At 38.1% G+C, this 20,952-nt stretch overlaps 1 protein-coding gene across 3 annotated transcripts in view; it reads right to left on the bottom strand.

Moving 5' to 3' along the window:
* Positions 1-15,573, bottom strand: part of TNKS (tankyrase) — a 223,546-nt gene extending 207,973 nt beyond the window's left edge. Inside the window, exon 1 of one of the 3 annotated variants that reach the window (XM_016959067.4) lies at positions 14,739-15,573. In XM_016959067.4, the coding sequence (XP_016814556.1) occupies positions 14,739-15,411 (673 nt within the window). In that variant the 5' untranslated portion in view covers positions 15,412-15,573. The remainder of the gene's footprint in view (positions 1-14,738) is intronic. The other 2 variants (XM_001137443.8, XM_016959068.4) reach the window with 2 other exon arrangements.
* Between the last annotated feature and the right edge of the window lie 5,379 nt (positions 15,574-20,952).

Genomic DNA, 20,952 nt, shown 5'->3' with positions numbered 1-20,952 from the left:
CGGTGAAACCCAGTCTCTACTACAAATATAAAAAAATAGCCAGGCGTGGTGGTGGGCACCTGTAGTCCCAGCTACTTGGGAGGCTGAGGCAGGAGAATGGTGTGAACCCGGGAGGCGGAGCTTGCAGTGAGCCAAGATTGCACCACTGCACTCCAGCCTGGGTGACAGAGTGAGACTCCATCTCAAAAAAAGAAAAAAACATGGAATCAACTAACTTTCTGCCACAGAAATCATGAAGATAAGCAGATCATCCCTCAAAACACAGTATATCCAAACTACAATTCCTTTATTTTATGTATGTCAGTGTGAAGACTAAGACGATTACCAAAGCGACAGAATTCAAATTTCTGCTATGTGAACTTAGATACAGGTTAAGAAAACTGCTAAATATAGATAGGTACCTATATATACATCAATCTTGGCAGCCAAAAAGGAAAAAAGGCTACAAGGATTCTCGAAATTCTGCTGATAGTTTTTGGTCTAGCTTCCTTAAATTCAACACAGAATTTCTTGTAGAAATTACTCTTAAGGCCACAGTAGGGAGGAAAAGGTTAAACATAGTACAATGAATGAATCACAGTAACTGGACATCAAATGAAAATGCAGCAAAATGCCCTTGAATATAATTTTTAAAAAAGAAAATCTACCTCCATTTTTAAGGTTGATTTTTATTTATTTTTTTATTTAAGAGACAGGTCTTACTCTATTGCCCAGGCTGGAGTGCAGTGGCATGATCAGAGCTCACTGCAACCCTGACTTCCAGTGCTCAAGTGATTCTCCCACCTCAGCCTCTCTAGTAGCTGGGGCTACAGACATGCCACCACACTGTGTATACAGTAGACACATGACAGCAATGACTTAGCCTGAGCATACCCTGAGAATGACCCTGTATGGCAGATGCACCTCAATGTGTGGTCACAGTTCCGAGCTAGGGAATACAAGAGTGGCCAACCAGGAGATCCATTCATTATCTACAAGGGACATCTGAGTCCCAAGCCCATCATGAAGAATGGAACATGGGCCATATAGAGGATTGAGGCCCTTTGTTTTGGGTTAAAGGTTGCCAGGTGGAGGTTGCTGGGGGAGGCTGTCAAGTGAAAATGCTGTACTAACCGCATGCTTTTTGCAAGCAGTTGCTTATTCTACCCATCCTAATGCCACTGGGCCATGTGGTAATTCTGTCCACCACGCCAGCAAGGGACTGGTGGTTCTGCCCAGCCCACTGCCACTGGAATCTCTTCCCTGTATTTCAACACCCAGGACATTATGTTTCATTCATTGGCTCAGGGATCTTTTCTGGCCTCTTGAACCTGCTGCTATCCCCATTACAGTCAATACAGGTACAGCACAACATCCGGCTAGCTTATTAAATTTTTTTGTAGAGACAGGGATCTCGCTTTATTGCCCAGGCTGGTCTCAAACTCCTGGGCTCAAGCAATCCTCCCACCTTGGACTCCCAAAGTGCTGGGATTACAAGTGAACCATCACACCTGGCCTATATTTATTATTCAATAAATGGTTCAAAAAAAACCTGGCATCTGCTTAGAAAAGAACAATTTTTAAAATATTTACCTCTTAATATATAGCAAAATAAATTTAAAATAGATTAAGGTGTAAAATGTCAAAATGAAACCGTAACAAAATTAAGTGGACAGTTGCATGATCTCAGGATAGGAGAAGCAATAGACGAAAACAAACAAAAAAAAATTAAGGCAATAGATTTGAAAAGTTTATAGATTAAAAAAACACTTTTTAAGGCAATAGATTTCAAAAGCTTACAGATAAAATTTTAAAACAAGCCAGGAAAATATTCACAATGACTTTAACAAAGCACAGATAACAAAGACACCAAAAGGCAAAAGAAAAAAAAAAATACGAAGAGATATAATGCCAAACAGTGAATGCCAATTGTCTTTTAAAAGTAAAACAGTGACCTAAGAAATGCAAATTAACTAAGTATTGGTTTTATCAAACAACTAAGAAGTTTTCAATGTTGACGTTTACAGACGTGTACAAAAACGTTCATAGCAGCACTATTCACAATAGAACACACATAAAAACCACCCAAATACTCAACAGTAGAATGGGTAAGTAGTGGTATATTCCCACAATAGAATTATATAAACAATGAAAATGAACAAACTACAACTACATAAGATAGATGAATCTCCCACTAAATAGTACTGACTATATAGTATCATTTATCACAAGTTCAAAACAGACAAAATCTATGAGTGTTAGAGGGGTAATGACTCAAAAGACATAGGACAGGAGCTTATGGATTGCAGATAATGTTCTGATTCTTGAGCAGGGCACTAGTTACCTAGGTGTATTCACTTTGTAAAAATTCACCTCCCGGTACACTTACGATCTGTGTGTGCTATGGAGCTATGTCCACACTAAGAAACTATGGTAACAGCTGATGTTGTCCAGGGTGTGATGACAGGAATTATTAGAATCTTTTAGGAAACCAAATGGTATTTGTTCCCAATGATAAAATCTGAGCTTTCAAGGAAATACTAGAATTCTGTAACACTTGCAACTGTTGCTACAAGCTTAACAGTTTCCCAATTCTAAAATACTTTTCTGATGAGATTAGTGGCAATATTAACAATTATGCTTATTATTTTTATTACAAAGTAAACTGTGTCAACATTTGGAATATCTGCACAGCTTCAAGAACCAATATTTTCTAAATGATCAAAACAAGTACAGGTATACCCATTTCTGGATTCTAACAATGGATTCTAACATAGCAGAAGTATAAAAAAATTCACTGATTTGGCTTCAGATTCTACATTGCAACTAACCCTTAGGAACCTATTACTTATCAAATGTGGGTGCAGAATCAAAGAGAAAAAAGGCAAAATTATCTGACAATGCTATTAAAATATTTCTTCCTTTTCCAACAACATTTTCTGTTTGAAGAAGGATTTTCTTCATATACTTTAACCCAAACAATATACCAGAATTGGCAGGTAGAAGCAGATGAGAATTAGCTATCTCTTATTAAGCCAGACATTAAAGTGACTTGCAAAGTGTAAAATAATGCCGCTTCTCATTATTTGCTTTAGAAAATAGCTTCTTTTCATTAAGAATGTTGTTTACACATATTTACATATAATGGAGTTTATCATTTTATTTTTAAAATTTCTAATATTATATTCATTTTAAATTTTTAATATGGTAAGTCTCCATAGACAGAACCCACATAAACAAAAATTATTTCAATTATTTTTAAGAGTGTGAAAAAGCAGTGAGACCAAAAAGTTTGAGAAACACTGCATTTTTACTATAAGCTTTCTTAAGGGCAGGAAATATTCCATTCTCATAATCTTGCTCATATTTCTCGAGCTGTTACTGAACTACTCAAAAACCTTACAGCTCAAGCCAGATCCCTGAGAAACAAACCAAGGGGGAAAAACACACCATGGAATTGCCCCAGTGACTGTTAATTAAACAAGTTGCATGCAGCTTGATTGAATTTCCATAAACACTTCATTAATGCTGAGTTTCATACTGACAGAGAAGGTCTACAAGTCACTCTCAAAAAATGTGAATCAACAGATAAGATGAAAAGAGTATCCTCAACATAATTGCAGAGATTCAGTCTATTAAATATACTATTTTCCATATTTCGTGTTAGTAATATTAAGAAACGCTCCAGGACAATAGAGAGACTAAAATGTCCACTACGATACCCCCCTTTTTTTTCACTTAAATGTGGTAAAATACACATAATATAAAATTTGCCATCATAACCATTTTTAAATGTAGAGTTCAGCGGCATTACATACTTTCAAACTGCTGTGGCTCCAATATGTTTCACTTACTGTTCAAAAAATTTTTAACTTCTTCTTCCATGAGTCAAAACATACAACAAAATTTATCTACGAGATTTTCTAACAACTCTAAATAGTCTTTTAAAGAAAGTCGTTGCTGGACGGGTGCGGTGGCTCAGGCCTGTAATCCCACCACTTTGGGAGGCCGAGGCGGGCAGATCACAAGATCAGGAGAACGAGACCATCCTGGCTAACATGGTGAAACCCCGTCTCTACTAAAAATACAAAAAAAAATTAGCCGGGCGTGGTGGCGGGCGCCTGTAGTCCCAGCTACTTGGGAGGCTGAGGCAGGAGAATGGCGTGAACCCGGGAGGCAGAGCTTGCAGTGAGCCAAGATCGCGCCACTGCACTCCAGCCTGGGCGACAGAGCAAGACTCTGTCACAAAAAAATAAATAAATAAATAAGAAAGCAGTTGCTAAAATATCCTTCCTTCTTCCATTTAGTTATGAGGTTCTTCAAAGATTACTTCCAATCACACTTTTTATGTTTATAAAAACAATCAATTGAACAAAAGACCAGATAGTCCCAACATTCTAGTAACTGCAAATGTTCCAATACCATGCTTACAAAAAAGTTTTACTTTAAATGCCTAAGAGAAGGACTGGAGGGAATACGTCAAAATCACTAGTAGCTCCCTTGGGGTGGGAAGATGATGCACTACTTTTTACTGTACTTTCCAAAATTTGTAAAGTTACGTTTATTACCAGAAAACCAACTTGAGAAAGCAATAAGAATCGTCAGATTACAAAATGACACAAAATACAGATTTTATTTCTCATTGCTACCAACTTTCCATTTGAGTAGCACAGACCAAATGATTTTAGGACAACCAGATTGGGTTTAAATCTGGCACCATTACTTAAAAGCTAGCTATGTGACCTTGGACTCTGATGACAAAAGACTGGGCTAATATACGAGGATTATTATTTATGTACTTAAGAATGTCAGAAGATCAGAAATCAGAAGTGTTAACTCAAAAAGTTTACTTGTTCAAATACTTACAGAGCACTAAAACAAGCAATTCATTGAATTAAATAATGAAATTATCTTATTATATACCCCATATTTATCTGCTTTCATAAATTAACATAGGATAACAGTTATATTTTTCTGTTGTTAAGTCTGTGTATTTTGGGGCTGGGGAGAAGGAGGAGGCAGACAACTTTTGATAGCTTGCTCAAAGTTTCAAAAATTTATCCAAAAAGTTTTCTTTTTCCAAATAAGAATATTTTCCTGCAAAGAAGAAAAACATAAGTTGGCACCTCAAGACATTAGAAAAAAATAGCTAAGATGTATTAACTAAGTGTAATTCTATGTCATTTCTTTTGAAAATACCAAATTTCCACAGTCAACATGAGAATAACCCAAGCATTTGGAAGAGGAGACCTGCACATCTTATTAACAGGGCTGATGAGAATGTCAAAATGGTTTCTACGGTTGATGAGTATTATCAGAATGAGGGCATCAGAACTTTTCAATGTCTACTTACTATGTATATAATATATATGTCAACATATAATTTGACATATATAATAAGTTATATACATGCAGACACAAAAAAGTGTGTATACACACACTAACAAGGCATCAGGGAGTTTAGTTTATTTTTATTTTTATTTATTTTTATTTTTTTTGAGACGGAGTCTTGCTCTGTCACCCAGGCTGGAGTGCAGTGGCGTGATCTCGGCTCACTGCAAGCTCTGCCTCCGGGGTTCACGCCATTCTCCTGCCTCAGCCTCCCGAGTAGCTGGGACAACAGGCGCCCGCCACCACGCCGGGCTAATTTTGTGTGTGTGTATTTTTAGTAGAGACGGGGTTTCACTGTGCTAGCCAGGATGGCCTCTATCTCCTGACCTTGTGATCCGCCCTCCTTGGCCTCCCAAAGTGCTGGGATTACAGGCGTGAGCCACCACGCCTGGCTGGTTTAGTTTATTTTTGAACTAATGACACAGAGACTATAGCTTTAAGGTTTTTTGAGTCAATCAGTAAATTTAAAACAAATTCTGTTCAGTTTGGACTTGTAGTTCATGGAAATCATCTGCTAACTACCAAATGCTTCTTCACTTTAAAAGAAAATCTACCACAGAAGAAAAAAATACAAGTCCAAACATCTGCCACCTACCAGCAGTTTAGTTTATTATACTGAAAAGGCAAAAGGGATAGAGAAAAAATTTTACATCACGTTATTTTCCCTTTTACAAAACCAAAATAAATAAATAAATAAATAACTTGTCTAAATTGAATGGGGAGCTGACACACTCCAAAAAACAGCTTAAAAAAAAGTTTAGGCTCACGCTGCTTTAATTCTATAAACAGATACCTGAACAAACTGGCAAAACAAGATTCAAGAAAAGAACTCAGTAACTCGCTCTGGTGGAAGCAAACTTAGACATCTGATGAAGCCTTAAAAGAAAAACAACGGGCACACAAAAACAAAACACCTAAAACTTTCTTCAGTTACTCGAAATCAAAGTGATTTTTTTTTTTTTTTTAATGAGCCCCGGGGTTATCCTGAGCTCCTAGGCTTTAGTAGAAATCCCTAGGAAACCCACCCTACTCATTTTTTCTTGAAGATATAATGCTTTTTATTCACCAAGAAACTGAAAGTCCATTTCTGAATGTTTCTTTCTCGTGTATGTTTCATTGGTTTTATTAAGCCCGGTAAGGGGAGGCTGCACCTAGCCCTCAGACTCCAACCCATCTTATCTTAACTAATCCTACTCAGTTCTTACTATAAGTATCTATTAATGATGCATGGTATTAGGTGCCTCAAGAGCAGGGCTACACCAAAACTTAGCTATCAGAAGAATAAACATAAGCCAAAGTAGCTTCAAGGACAATGACATGGGGAAAAATAAAAATGTAAGAAGCAACTGCCCCTTCAATTTTATCTACTGCAATATTTTATAGTAAGCTACCCAAAGATTCTTTGTCTATGACACAAAAGGAGGCCGTTAAAAATATTAAAGACTAAACTACTATAGTGTTTTCTCCCTCATGTCATCACACAGCTCATGTTTATTCCTTTCCAAAACCAAACCTAACATTACAATAAAATTTATTTTCTCAGAATTATTCACATTCCTTGATTACTTTTCTTCCGGATTCTAAGCTTGAGATTTTTTTTTAAACATATTTATGCTCACAACTCGACCTTTGATGATATGCCTCCTATCCTCCCAATGTATTTCTCTGGCCTGTTAACTGTCAAAGAATCACTTCACGTCAGGAAAGAACACCTGGCCTGTGATCTATTCAATTCATTGATGGGGTAGGGAATGCTTTACAGGTGACTGGACTACACTTACCAAAAAGACTAAATAGATTATCAGGAAGAGACTTTATGTATAAAATGCCCTTAGCACAATGTCTCCGGTTAAGGTTCCTGAGAAAATGTCTCATAGGTTATATAAACGGAGGTATAAAATGATGATGTTTCAAAATTTAAATGCTACTACTGTAAAAGATGATCCTGCAGACCTTACTGAGAGACTTGATCTCTTCTAGGCCAGAGCTGCAGGTCCAGCACAAGAAAAAGGGACAAGGGGGATTACCTTAACTATCTCAGACCTTTATTTTTATCCTTGAAATTATTTGGTAATTAATTTCTGTAAAAATGAGCAACGAAAGAAACTGAGGTCAAACACATATAAAATTCTTACAAAAAGAATTTGGAGAATAACATCCCCGCAGACAATTAATACCTAACAGAAAAAAATGCCCACAAAGCAAACAAAATTATAATCAATTATTTTAACACTAGCTAAAAGAGAATACGAGAATGATACAAGATATGAACGTATAGCATATGCCTGAGTTAGAAATAAAAGGAGAGAGTTCACAAAATAATTCAAAATAAAAGAAAAAATAATTTCAAGAAGAAAAGACTACACAAGAAAAAACACAAAATGGAACAAAATGCCACATATAATGCCTTATAACAGAGGTCAGCAAACTACAAGCCATACACCAAATCTGGCCCATCACGTATTCTCATAAATAAAATTTTACTGGAACACAATCACACTCATTCATTTACATATAGTCTATGGATACTTTCACAGTATAAAAGCAAAACTGAGTAGCTATGAGAGGGACCATATGGCTAGAAAGCCTAAAATATTTACTATCTGGCCATTTACAGAAAGTTTCCAACTCCTGCCTTAAGAAAAATAGAAGATGAAAGGAGAAAAAAAGTTAATAAAAAAAGAAGATATATATTTTTTAATAGGATTCAAAAGAAAGTGACAGTTATCAGGGGTTGGGGGGCAGATAGACATAGTTTAATGGGTACAAAAGCTTATTTAAGATGACAAAAAATGTTCTGGAAATGGACAATGGTGATGGCTGCATAACACGGCGAATGATCTTAATGCCACGAAACTGTACTCTTAAAATGGTTAAAATGGTAAATTTTACATATATCGTATTAAAGAAATGGAGCAAGTGACAAATTTAGAAGAGGCAAAGTTTCAATATACATAAAAAGAAAAGAACGAATAATAAAAAGTATAATTTGAGAAACTTTTCTGAAATAAAAGATCTGAAACTATGTAAAGAAAAGCCATACCACATACCTGACAAAATCTATCTAGAGAAACGAACACCAAGACATACTGTAATAGAATATCTGGTCTTTAATAGAAGAGAAAAAAAAAATCCTTTGCCCACCTAGAAAGAAAGAAAAAAAGGCTAAGGGAAGGAAATTCCCATTCTCATCAGACCTTCAACATTAACAGCTCTTAGCAGGTCCTTGAGAAATAAAAGTTTAGGTATGGAAGAAATGACGGCCAGATGCAACATAGAAGAGGTAAGTAAAAACCCTATAGTTCTGAGTCTGAATTGGAAGTATCAATATTAGTTAATGAGGTAGATTAAAAGACACAGATTGTCAGAATGTCTTAAAAAGCAACACTCACATATATACTGTCTATAATAGACACACTTTAAATATAAAGGCAGATTGATTGAAAGTAAATGAATAGAAAAATGCCACACACAGCATAAGAATACTGAAGTGGATATACTCACATCTGATAAAATGTAGCTAAAATCATAAAGATTTTCATAGGATATGTATGAGAACTTCTATGACTTGGGGCCAGATAAAAGTTCTTATCCAGGTGATAAGTCAGAGAAAGCAATAACCATAAAATAAATTTACAAATTAAATTTAAAACTTCTATTCAAATGACTCTCATTAAGAAAATTAATCAGTAATTCATAGCCTGGGAGAAAATATTAGCACATTTATCCCACAAAGCAGTAGTATGCAGAATATATAAAGTACTCTTAAACTTAATAATAAAAGATAACCCAATAAAACTGAATAAAACTGAAGTGTGCCCAGTAGAAAAAAAAAAAGGACAAAACTTCATAAAAGATATATAAGGCCAGGTCACGCCTGTAATCCCAGCACTTTGGGAGACTGAGGTGGATGGAACACCTGAGGTCAGGAGTTCGTGACCAGCCTGGTCAACATGGTGAAACCCCGTCTCTACTAAAAATACAAAAATTAGCTGGGCGTGGTGGTGGGCGCCTGTAATCCCAGCTACTCAGGAGGCTGAGGCAGGAGAATCGCTTGAACCGAGGAGGCAGAGGTAGCAGTGAGCCAAGATCGCACCATTATACGCCAGCCTGGGCAACAAGAGCAAAATCAAACAGCAACCATCAAAAATCGTTGATGGGAATGTAAAATGGTACATATACTTTGGGGAAAGGTGTTGGCAGTTTCTTATAAAAGCGGACATTTACCTACCCTAAGACCCAGAGATTCTAATACTAGGTATTTGCCCAAGAGAAAGAAAATCCGTGTCCACAAAAAGGATTTTATAAGAATGTTCATTGCAGCTTTATTCATAATAGCCAAAACAGGAATCAGCTTAAGGGTCTATCAATTGAAGGGATACACAAACTGCAGCATATTCATATAATGAAATCTACTCGGCAGTAAAAAGAAACTACTGATACACGTTACAAAATCAAAAACATGCTGAGCAAAGTAAGTCTTACAGAAAGACTAAATATTGCATGACTGCATTTATATGAAATTCTAAAACAGGCAACTCTTATTCTGTAGTGGAAAAAACATCAGCATGGTGGTTGCCTGAGGGAAAAGGGGTAGTGACAAGATTGAGATAAGGGGTATGAGGGAACTTTCTGAAGTTTCTATAAGGAAAGTCATAATTTGAGTTACACATGTATCTGCATTTGTCAAAACTCAGTGAATGTACACATAAGATTTGCACAGATTTCACACTAAAAGATAAATCTTTACACAAATACTGAACTTAGATAATGATATGCATACTAGCATATTTGGAGAAGCTGCACAGATGCCTACCATTTACACTGACATGCTTTAATAAAAAGATGATTGACGGATAAAAGAACATATATGTAGGAATACACATGTAATAGAAATTGTACAGTATTATAATTTATGTAAGCATTTCTCTATTGTTGAACAGTTGGCTTGTTACAAATTTTTTGCTATTAGCAATAAATTTACATATCATCTTATAAATGGCTAATTTGTTCTTTAAACCATTTGCTTCCAAAGAGTAGTATCATTGAGGTAAAAGAAAGAGACACTTTGCACATCTTTCTAACTAAAAGTTCTCTGTAAACTTTTTTTTTTTAAAAGAGGTACCTTCAGAAAAGTGTTAAGGTTTTAAGAAAACACTAAGTAAAAGGTAATCCAGTTTATAATCAACAATTTGAAGTCTGGGAAGATATTTATGAAACTAGGTCCCTTTCTTCTATTACCAAATTAGACTCTTCTTACATCCTCAGACAGGGCATTTGCTTACAAGTAATATCAAGGATCTTGCCAGGCAACGAAAAGTGTAAGATAATTCCCACTCCAAGACTGCAGCATTCTGACTCATTTTATTACCCACTGATAGGCAACAATTTAGAGTACATGGTGACTTCTATTATTAACAGGAACGACATTTGTACAAAGGCGAGAAATGAAAAAAAAAAAAAAAAAAAAAAAAGACAAGTATGGCCATGCTGAAAAATCCAGAGAAGAGTCAGGAATGAGTTGAAAAATCTCTGTACTGTTAAATATGCATTGTAGTAGATACCATTAAAAAATAAAACCCAACAAAGAAAACTGGTTTTTATTTTAAAACACCTCACATTCCCTATCATAATCCAAGTCGTATATGTTAACTAACAGGAAGCCCATTTCAAGATTTCTTCAATTTCATGTAAATACTATAAAATCTCAGAATTTAATGTTTTACTAAGGCCTTAAAATAAAAAAGACCTCATTTAAACTTTTCTATAAAAAGAGACGTCTTCAGAATAGATGGGTCCTTTAACAAAAATATGTCACTACTAGAAACCAACCTAAGGAGCTATCACTCTAAATTGGTACTATTTATAAAACTCTTTTGACTGCTATACTTTAAACAATAGAAAACCAGGGTCAAGGACCACATCTGTAGAAGAAAAAGTCTCATATAAATTCTAGTCAACAATAAAAGAATGGCTCATCTTTACAAAGCCATCTTATGAAGGCATCAAAAATAGTATTTTGAGAACCTGCATCAACAATGGAAACAAGATTTTGTCTTAACTGCAGATAGGATGATTCCATTATTAACGCAGTCTCTAAAGCATATTCTAAACAAATTATCACAATCCAAGACAGGATACAAAGGATTCCTAATTTTACTGCTGGAAAGAATATGATTATTCTTAAAGTAATATAAATAAAGTGATAAGGATTTAAATATGGTTTCATACCACATCTGAGATCTTTAAAAGTGATTTCCAAATACCACATGTTCTCACGTAAGTAAATGGGAGCTAAACCTTGAGTACACATGGACACAGACAAGGGAAGAATACACACTGGGGCTTACTTAAGGGTGGACGGTAGGGGTGGGGGGAGGCTGAAAATCAAAAAACTACCTATCTGCTACCATGCTCATTGCCTAGGTGACGAAATAATCTGTACACTAAAGCCCCCAAGACTCGCAATTTACCCATGTAACAAACCTGCACATGTAATCCCTGAACCTAAAAGTTGGAAAGAAAAAAAAATTGTTTCATTTCATTCTATAGAACTGTAAACTCATTTTTAAATAGAAATAAAAGCATTAGTTAACATCGTCCCTTCCAACCTTTGCTTGGCTAGCTTGGGCTCACCCTTTTAATTCCTGCTTTAAAAAAATCTACCTACAAAGACTTCCTTAACTGCTCTAAAACAAGGATAAGAGCTCCTATTACATATTGGGACAGACAGTATAACATACGTTTCCTATCACTCTAGATTAGACACTAGATACTTTATAGGTTTTTGTTGTTGTTGTTGTTTATGATTCCCCACTAGACTGTAAGCTCCATAAGGGTTAAGGGCTGCTTGCCATTACACAACTGTGTCAGTATTTAACACCCGATCATCTAAGTACACTAAAATATTTCTGAACAAATAAACTGTAGTTTTAAAATTTTTTCATCCAAGGGATTGTACCAATTTCTCATCTTTAAAACAGCTATTCCATGACAATTCAATTACTATCATAATAACCAGTCAACTGATAATTTTTTTCATTTCTCAGCCTATACATGATAAAGAAGATTAAAGTTTAATAAAACTTTAATGTTATGAATTCAATCACGGAAGTGTGGCAAACTGACTACAGGATATTATGTTTTCATATCGAGAATTTTATTACTGTGTTTTCCACAACTGAGCTAAAAACTTTCTTAAAAAGCCAATTCAAGGTTAGGTTCTCATAACTACAACAGAATTACGGTACTGTTTGATTGTTTATCTTCTAGCTTATCTGGATATACATAAAACTTTGAAACAGAATAACAAGTAACTATTGTGGCAAATAGAAGACACGTGATTTGAGAAACAAGCACTATTTTGTGTGACTTATCCTAAATACATTAATACACATAAATATAACTATCATTTATTGGTGATTACGCATAAAGTGGGATGGTGAGAAATGACATGATTTGTGAAGCAATTTGTTAAAATAGTCAAACTTGGAATAAACTATGCAAAAGTAGACACCTCTGTTGATTTATAAAATCAGACTTAGGCCTTTCATTTAGCCTAAGGAAAAAGAAATGCTATTTCATCTAAAACAAGCAAGACCCTTGAGCAAACAAATAGACAAAAGTCTGTTTCTGATTCAATTCACTGCATTCCTAATACGTAGTATCTGTATATGAAGAATGAATCCAGTGACCTAATAATGATTTCCTTTAAGTGTTTCTCATACCACTGGTCATGACCCATTAATGGATCACAAGCAGCATTTGCTAAAAATGAAACAGAATAAAATATAAAATATCAGAGGACAACACATGTATTAAGGGAAAGTATTGTTTTCAGAAACTTTTGATTCAGTTGCGTATGTCACAATGTAAAATGTATTTCTAAGTATGGGCTACAATAAAAAACATGTGAAAGCTACTCTCTTGCATATAAGCCCCTCCCCATTACTACTTCTCCCAAAAATCGGGAACTCTACACTTCAATTACTCAGAAAAATGAAAAGTGACCTTAATCCAGGGTTCTGACAGTTTAAGTTTGATTTCACAAGCTCTAAAATCAAACTGCCTGAATTCAAACTCAATTTCTACTATTTCCTGACTGAATTTGGACTTATTTAAGCGATCGATATATGCTTCACTTTTGTCATCTGTAAAATGGTTAATCATATCTCCCAAGTGTGGTAAAAATAAACACTACAGTGGGTCAACACAGGTTTTACCATTAACAGAACAAACTGAGAAGTGATATATATATATATATATATATATATATATATCAGAAATATAGGAGAAACTTAACAGAAGTTATCTCTGGTGTGTTATCTTTGATGTTTGTGTGTGATGCCTTTCATTTTGTATTTTTCTGTCCTATTTGAATTGTATAACGTACAATATATGTATTTCCAATATAACGTTTCTAATGTATAAAACATTATGACCTACATTTTTAAAACATCAACAATAGGTATCCAGGTAGTGAGATTATGGTCCTTTGTTTTTATTTTACAGTTCTCTTTATTTTATAAACATATTATTAGGTGTCTTTGAGAGAAAATCATCAACTACTTGCAAAAAAAAAAGACAAGTGTGGGGTCCAGAGCTTAAGAAATTCACACTTTTTGAGGGAGAACTTTGTGCCAGATACTTCTCACCAAATGCTCGCACAACATCATTTTATGATTTTTGCCCATGAGAAAACTGAGGCAACTGACACAAGGTAAATGGTCTGCTAGACAACAAATAATAGTGGCCACAACATCAAAGCCTATATTTCTTCCATCATCATATAATGCATCCAAATATTCTTCTCCAGTTGTTTCACGTTGGCATATTTTGGTCTCCCCGTCTAGACTGCAAACTCCTTTAGAAGAAGGGAAACTTTCAAAAACTTCATTTATGTCTTTCATTGGGTTACTAAGGCTACAATAGATCCTCAAACATGTGTTGGGTTGTATTAAACCTCTTTTGGTCTGGACTGTCCTCAAGGGACATACCTTTGTAAAAACAAAATAAACTAGCACACAAACGACAAAACTACTCTAAAGCTGTCCAAATCTAACTGTATTCCTGCACACCAAAAACTAAAGTGTAAATATATCCATATGCAGAGACTACCAACTACAGTGAGTTTTGTAATGAGTACTGTGCAACCACTGAAGAATTCCTTGGATTCACTTATCCCCCCCAACCACGCCCCCATCACCCAGGCACCACCAAAAGAAAGGAACCTCCAGTCTTCTGGTGAGGTGATGAAGAACCATAACCACGCCCCCACTTTGTCCCATCACAATAACCTGTTTTCTTGTCCTAACCGGACCCTGCACCCAAACCCATGACCCTTAATAAACAATTCAAAAGTCTCTGACCTGCAGCGAAGTGCAGGGGAGAAGACTTCCGGCCGGCCATGTCCTTTGCATTTACGTTTGCCGCGTCCACCAGCCTCTTTACCCGGGACACGTCCCCATTGCGACAGGCCTCCAGCAGTTCCCGTAGGGCCCCGCTCACTGCTGGGACCCCCGTCCCAGGTCCTGCTGCCCCAGGCCCCGGTGGTGCTGTGCTGCTAACTCCGGCCGCCTCGGGGCTCTCCGCCAAGCTCGATCCAGGGGAGGATGGAGAGGAAGATGAGGAAGAAGTCGGGGAAGAAGAGGACGACGGTGAATTGTTACTGCCACTGCCGGCTGGGTTGGGAGCGACCCCAACGGCAGAGGAAGTAGAAACCGCTGGGACCACGGGAGCGGCGGCGACGGTACAGATTGTGCTGGTGGTACTGCAACAGCTGGTACCGTCAACCGGGTCCGGGGATCGGGGCCTGTCGGGCGGATCCCGACTGCCATCCCCCTCCGGCAGCGCTAGGCCGTGCCGCGGGGAGGCGAAGGGGGCCAGGCCGCTGGCCGTGGGAGAGGCTGGGGTGGTCCCCGAGGCCAGGCCAGGACTGAGTGGGGGAGGAGGTGGCGGCGGCGGCGCTGAAGCCCCTGGGGCGGGCTGGAGCTGTTGTTGATGATGGTGGTGATGATGCTGAGAGCGACGCGACGCCGCCATCTTCGGACTCCCCTAGCACTGTCACTGCGGCAACGGCCCCCACCGCCCGCCCTCACTTCCGACTGTCGGACCAATCAGCATCCAGCGCACAGGAAATGATGCTAGGCGGGGTAGCAGGGGCCAAAGAGAAGGAGGGAAGTATTGGGCGCTCAGAGAACAGCCAGGGGAACGGGGCGGGGCTTTGTCACTGAGAGGCGGGCTTTGTGACGTGGTGGCGGGACGGCTGGAGAGATTTGAATGCTGGAACCAGCTTCTGCCTAGATGGGAAACATTTCCTGGATTTCTCACTTTCAGTCGGCTTTCTTTGCCCTGCTCCGCTCTGTTTCCCTTAGTCTCCCTTTGCTTGCTCCAGAGCCAGCTGTTGAGATGCAGCTCAGAGCAAGCAGGGAATGTGTCCATTATCATCTATTAAGCGTCCTTGTCTGAAAAATGGAACTTATAGTACCAACCTCACAGAATTATTAGCGGGATTAAAAGAGCTAACAGACAAAGCGCTCTGCCGGTAAAACACAAGTATAATTAGCCCGTTGGTAATTTTTTAAATTATAGTATTTCTTTTCCAGGTGTCCCCTTGAGCTCTTGTCCCTTCCCTATAATTTTTCTGACCCTATGTGCTTTAATTCCTCGTTTTTAAATGCTGGTTCAGATTGCTAGGATTGGCATTCCAGCTCTGCCATTTGTTGTTTATATATGTACTAGCTATTTCATCACTCTATGCCTGTTTTTCTCTGTAAAATTGAAATAACAATAGTGCAATAAGTGTGAATTATTAAAATTATGATTTTTTTTCCTATTCTGCTCTCTCTGAAATTTTATTTTTCACCCTAAGTGTAACTAATTATGAATATATTCCTTTCTTTTGAATTCTGGTTTAGCTTAGCCTCTCCCACACCCCGAACAGATAAAAACCTGATTGCTAGGCCGGTCACGGTGGCTCATGCCTGTAATCCTAGCACTTTGGGAGGCCGAGGCCGGCGGACCACTTGAGCCCAGGAGTTCAAGACCAGCCTGGCCATCACGGCGAAACTCCATCTCTACAAAAAATACACAGATTAGCTGGGCAAAGTGGCACATGCCTGTAGTCCCAGCTACTCAGGAGTCTGTTGGGAGGATCACTTGAGCCCGGGAGGCAGAGGTTGCTGTGAGCCGAGGTCACACCACTGCACTCCAGCCTGGGTGACAGAGGGCGGAGACCCTGTCACAAAAACAACAACAAAACATAACAAAAACCTGATTGCTGTCCATTACTCACCATCAGGTGCTATTTTTCAGCAACTGCTTTTTCTGTCTTTCCCCTAACCTATGTATACTTTTGTTTTTCTGCTATCAAAAGATGTATCCATGAATGAGATAATCCCATTGAGGACTCCATTTCATACCTACTGTTCAATAGTAAAGCAGGCATTGTAGAAGTATACAGAAACAGCATTATTCCAATAGAGTGGACACAGATGGAAATTCTATAAGAGAAACAAGATTTAGATGAGTCAAGCAGAATATTAAACTAGGTGATAAATTATTTCATGTGTTCATTGTTAAATATGATTTATGTGATGTTAATATTCCCATTTAAGTAAATAGATGAGTTTATTTGGGGTTAGTAAGTAAATACAATAAGGTCAGGCACATAATTAGTATTAGGAGTGACATTTATTTTCATCTAATCTGGGGTTACAGATTATAATTCTTAACATTATCCAGCTGTATGATGAAATGTGCCATTGTTCACAGTAGACACCTGACAAAAAGTGTAGCTGGATAGGAAAACTCACATCAGTGCAACTAAAATCAGTCCACAACATTCTTCTTCATGCTTCTGTTTTTTAATCTTAACTTCTTGATGTAGAGCAGAGAACCATTGAGAAGTGGGAGTGATCCAACATGATATGTTAGATATCCATAACACACCATGTGTCCCCTAAATAATGTCCTCCTGGAATGGGAGGCACAAGAAATATCTCATCTGGTCTCCCAGTGGTCAGTTACTCATAGAAAGTAGTGATGTTCAGACTTATTCAAAATGCATCTGTTGTGTCTATCAGTACAAAAAATAATAATAACAATAAAATAAGGAAGTCTCTGCTGGACAGAGATTTTTAAAAACTAAATTGCCGGCCAGGCCCAGTAGCTCACGCCTGTAATCCCAGCACTTTGGGAGGCCGAGGTGGGCGGATCTCGAGGTCAGGAGTTCCAGACCAGCGTGGCCAACATGATGAAACCCCATCTCTACTAAAAATACAAAAATTAGTTGGGCGTGGTGGTGCGCACCTGTAATCCCAGCTACTGCGGAGGCTGAGGCAGGAGGATGGCTTGAACCCAGGAGGCAGAGGTTGCAGTGAGCCGAAATCGTGCCACTGCACTCCAGCCTGGGTGGCAGAGCAAAATTGTCTCAGCAAAACAAACAAACAAACAAAAAACAAAAAACTAAATTGCCTGAAACTGGACTGGAAAACCATGTCTGGAAATGCATTCAATCAACTGGAAATTGCTTTCTTCCCCTCGAGCAGAAAGTAGGAAAAGTACTTAACATTAAGTATTTATGAAGTTTGGGTTTATACCGACTAATGTTGAGCTCCAAACATGAAAGGACACATGCTATTACCTAATCTTCTGTGGCTAAACACAATTCCAGGAGGAATGCACTATATCATAGTGGAAAGAGCAAAGCTTGGGGTCAAACAAACCTGGGCTTGAAAGTCACATCTCTGATGATTACTAGTTGGCTAATCTTGATAGGTATGCTTCAGCTCTCTCAGCCTAAAATTTTGACCCTAGTATAGCACTGTCATGAGGATTAAAAGCCTAGGTGTTTTATAAGCACTCTTTGAATGTTAGATCCGTTCTCTTACATGGCATGCATAAAGTGTTAACATGAACTCACAGCCACTATTGATAGCTTTCCCCTCACAACTTCCTTTGTGACAAAAAGATAGGGGCTGGGAATAAATATCCATCGTTTTGCACAGAACGGGAATCTAAAGCAAAGAAACATTAGGTTTAATTCTTTCCTTATCTCATAATTCAGGATTCTTTATAAACTCTATCTCTAAACTATTGTTGATCACAGTTGTGTAGTATCTTATTTTCATAAGTGTTTTCACAAAAACAATATCCTGGCCGAGTACAGTGGCTCACACTTATAATCCCAGCATTTTGGGAAGCTGAGGCAGGAGAATGCTTGATCCCAGAAAATCAAGACCAAAGATCAGCCCGGGCAACAAAGTGAGACCCTGTCTACACACGCACACACACACACACACACACACACACAAAGTATACCCAAGTACTACAAAAATGGGAGCACATAGCACTCTCTTAGGCTATACTGGTGACACAAAAGAAAAGCCACCAACTCAAAGGACACCAATCTTTTGGGCTGTGTTCTGATGTTTGCTTTCTTACCCTATGGGGTTCGCATGGACACGCTGAAAATTACACAATCATGAACTTGCACAAGTTGCATATTTCAACTAGAATTGGTGTATCATTCCATCCATATACTTCCCATTGATCTCCCACCGTATTTGGTATTCTGGTAGTATTTCTACTAAGTCTAGTTATTCTTCGATCCCCTCTGCAATGCCTCCTCCGCAACTCCACAAGCACAAGCCAGAGCTGTGGTTTGGCTGAGGCGTGTCATTTCCTCATTTTGGTCTTACCGAAACATAATAAGTTATTTTTATGTCAGAAATGTCTATGGTGCCAAGGGCCCAGATTTCTCTATAAAAGTGTTGCGTTCTCTTAGTTGAAGTTCCATCCAGAAACCCAGGTGAATATTTTTTTACAAAACCACAGATGGGCAATGATGCCAACAGCTGCAATCGTACTAACAACATTGTATCAGAAAAAGCTTTACCAAAAAAAAAGGCAAGACAACTTATTACAAGACAGCAAAATTACAGTAATTTAAAGATATCCTCTATATCAGTTTCTTAGCAACTCTCCCATTAAAGTTTTAGTAGCTTTATAAGATAGCTCTTACATACCAGGGTCTTCTGGCTGCTGCTCCAAAGACGTCTGTAGCCTGCACTGAGATAACTTGGATTTTTTCTGGCTATGGTCTGTACGCTCATGGGTAGTCGGTTTAATTTGAAGTGTTAGTTCCAGGCAGAGAGTTAGTTCCGGGCAGAGAGGTGGTTAAAGGTGTGGATTCCACATACAGACTGCTCGGATATGAATCCTAGCTTTGTCACTAACTAGCTTCATATGATTAAAGGATATTACATCATACATTTTAACAGGAATAAATAAAAATCAATTTGCTGTGCTTTAAAAAAAGAAGATAAACAAGTTTTCCCACCAAAAATGTTCCTTTCCTTGTAAGCTTTTTTTCCAAAAGTAATTAAAATCATACATGTATACCCCATTATGGATTTGCATATGACTATATCACTCAAAAGAGATAAACACCTGCCCTCCCCCAAAGTCATAATCATGTTTAGAAAAGGCTCAGAAAGTCCTGAAATGCATGGATATGGAAGGGTATAACTAGCCAACAACGCATATATAATGATGTAATGGCTTATGCAGATGGATATAGCTAACCAGAATACAGCTGATGCAACTGCAAACCAAGAGACTGCAAGGCACCCAGAGGGCTCACCCTCCCCAATCAGAACATGGGGACACCCACCAAGCCATGATGAATGTGGATTCCTGCCACTGCTTGAGGGGTCGTGACTACCACATACTGACCGTGAGGTGACTCCAACCAACGGCAAAGATTGGGGCAAAGACATCTGCCAGCAGAGACCATCAGAACTACTGGCTGAGAATGAGTGGCAGCCAAGGCAGTGAGAGGCATTAATCAATCCCCAATCATGTGGTATGTGCCTTCTACCCACTATCTCCTTTTACTTGCTTGCTGTTGTTACTTTGCTTGTTGAAAGAAGGAAATCAATTAAGGCTGTTTAAGTGGTGTATGTGTGTAACTTCTCTTGGTATTACCTATTCCTCCATATCCTGAGCCTAGGTCTTTTGATGCTGAGTTGCTCAGAATAAAACACTGTACAATCCAGGATAAGTCATTTAACCTCTGGTATGGTTTGGCTGTGTCCCCACTCAAATCTCATCTTGAATTATAGTTCCCCAGTCCCCACATGTCATGGGAGGGACCTCGTAGAAGGTAATTTAGTCATGGGGATGGTTACCCTCATGCTGTTCTCATGATAATGAGTGTGTTCTCATGAGATCTGATGGTTTCATAAGGGGCTTTTCCCCATTTTACTCTGCATTTCTCCTTGCTGCCACCATGTGAAGAAGGACATGTTTGCTTCCCCTTCTGCCATCATTGTAGGTTTCCTGAGGCCTCCCCAGCCCTGTGGAACGGTGAGTCAATTAAACCTCTTTCCTTTATACATTACCCAGTCTCTGGTATGTCCGTGTAGCAGTGTGAGAACAAACTAACACAACCTCTTTGTAAACTCACCTGCAAAGTAGAGACACGAAGTAGAGACATTAATAGTTGTTCTGAGAAATGAGTAAGTTAATATATGCCAAGTGCAATAAACAGTTTCTGGCATGTGATAAATGGAATGTAAG

The sequence above is a fragment of the Pan troglodytes genome, chromosome 7 (assembly GCF_028858775.2).
Source record: "Pan troglodytes isolate AG18354 chromosome 7, NHGRI_mPanTro3-v2.0_pri, whole genome shotgun sequence".
Lineage (NCBI taxonomy): Eukaryota > Metazoa > Chordata > Mammalia > Primates > Hominidae > Pan > Pan troglodytes.
The sequence above is the reverse complement of the archived record's forward strand: the minus strand, read 5'-3'. Positions and strand labels throughout refer to the sequence as shown.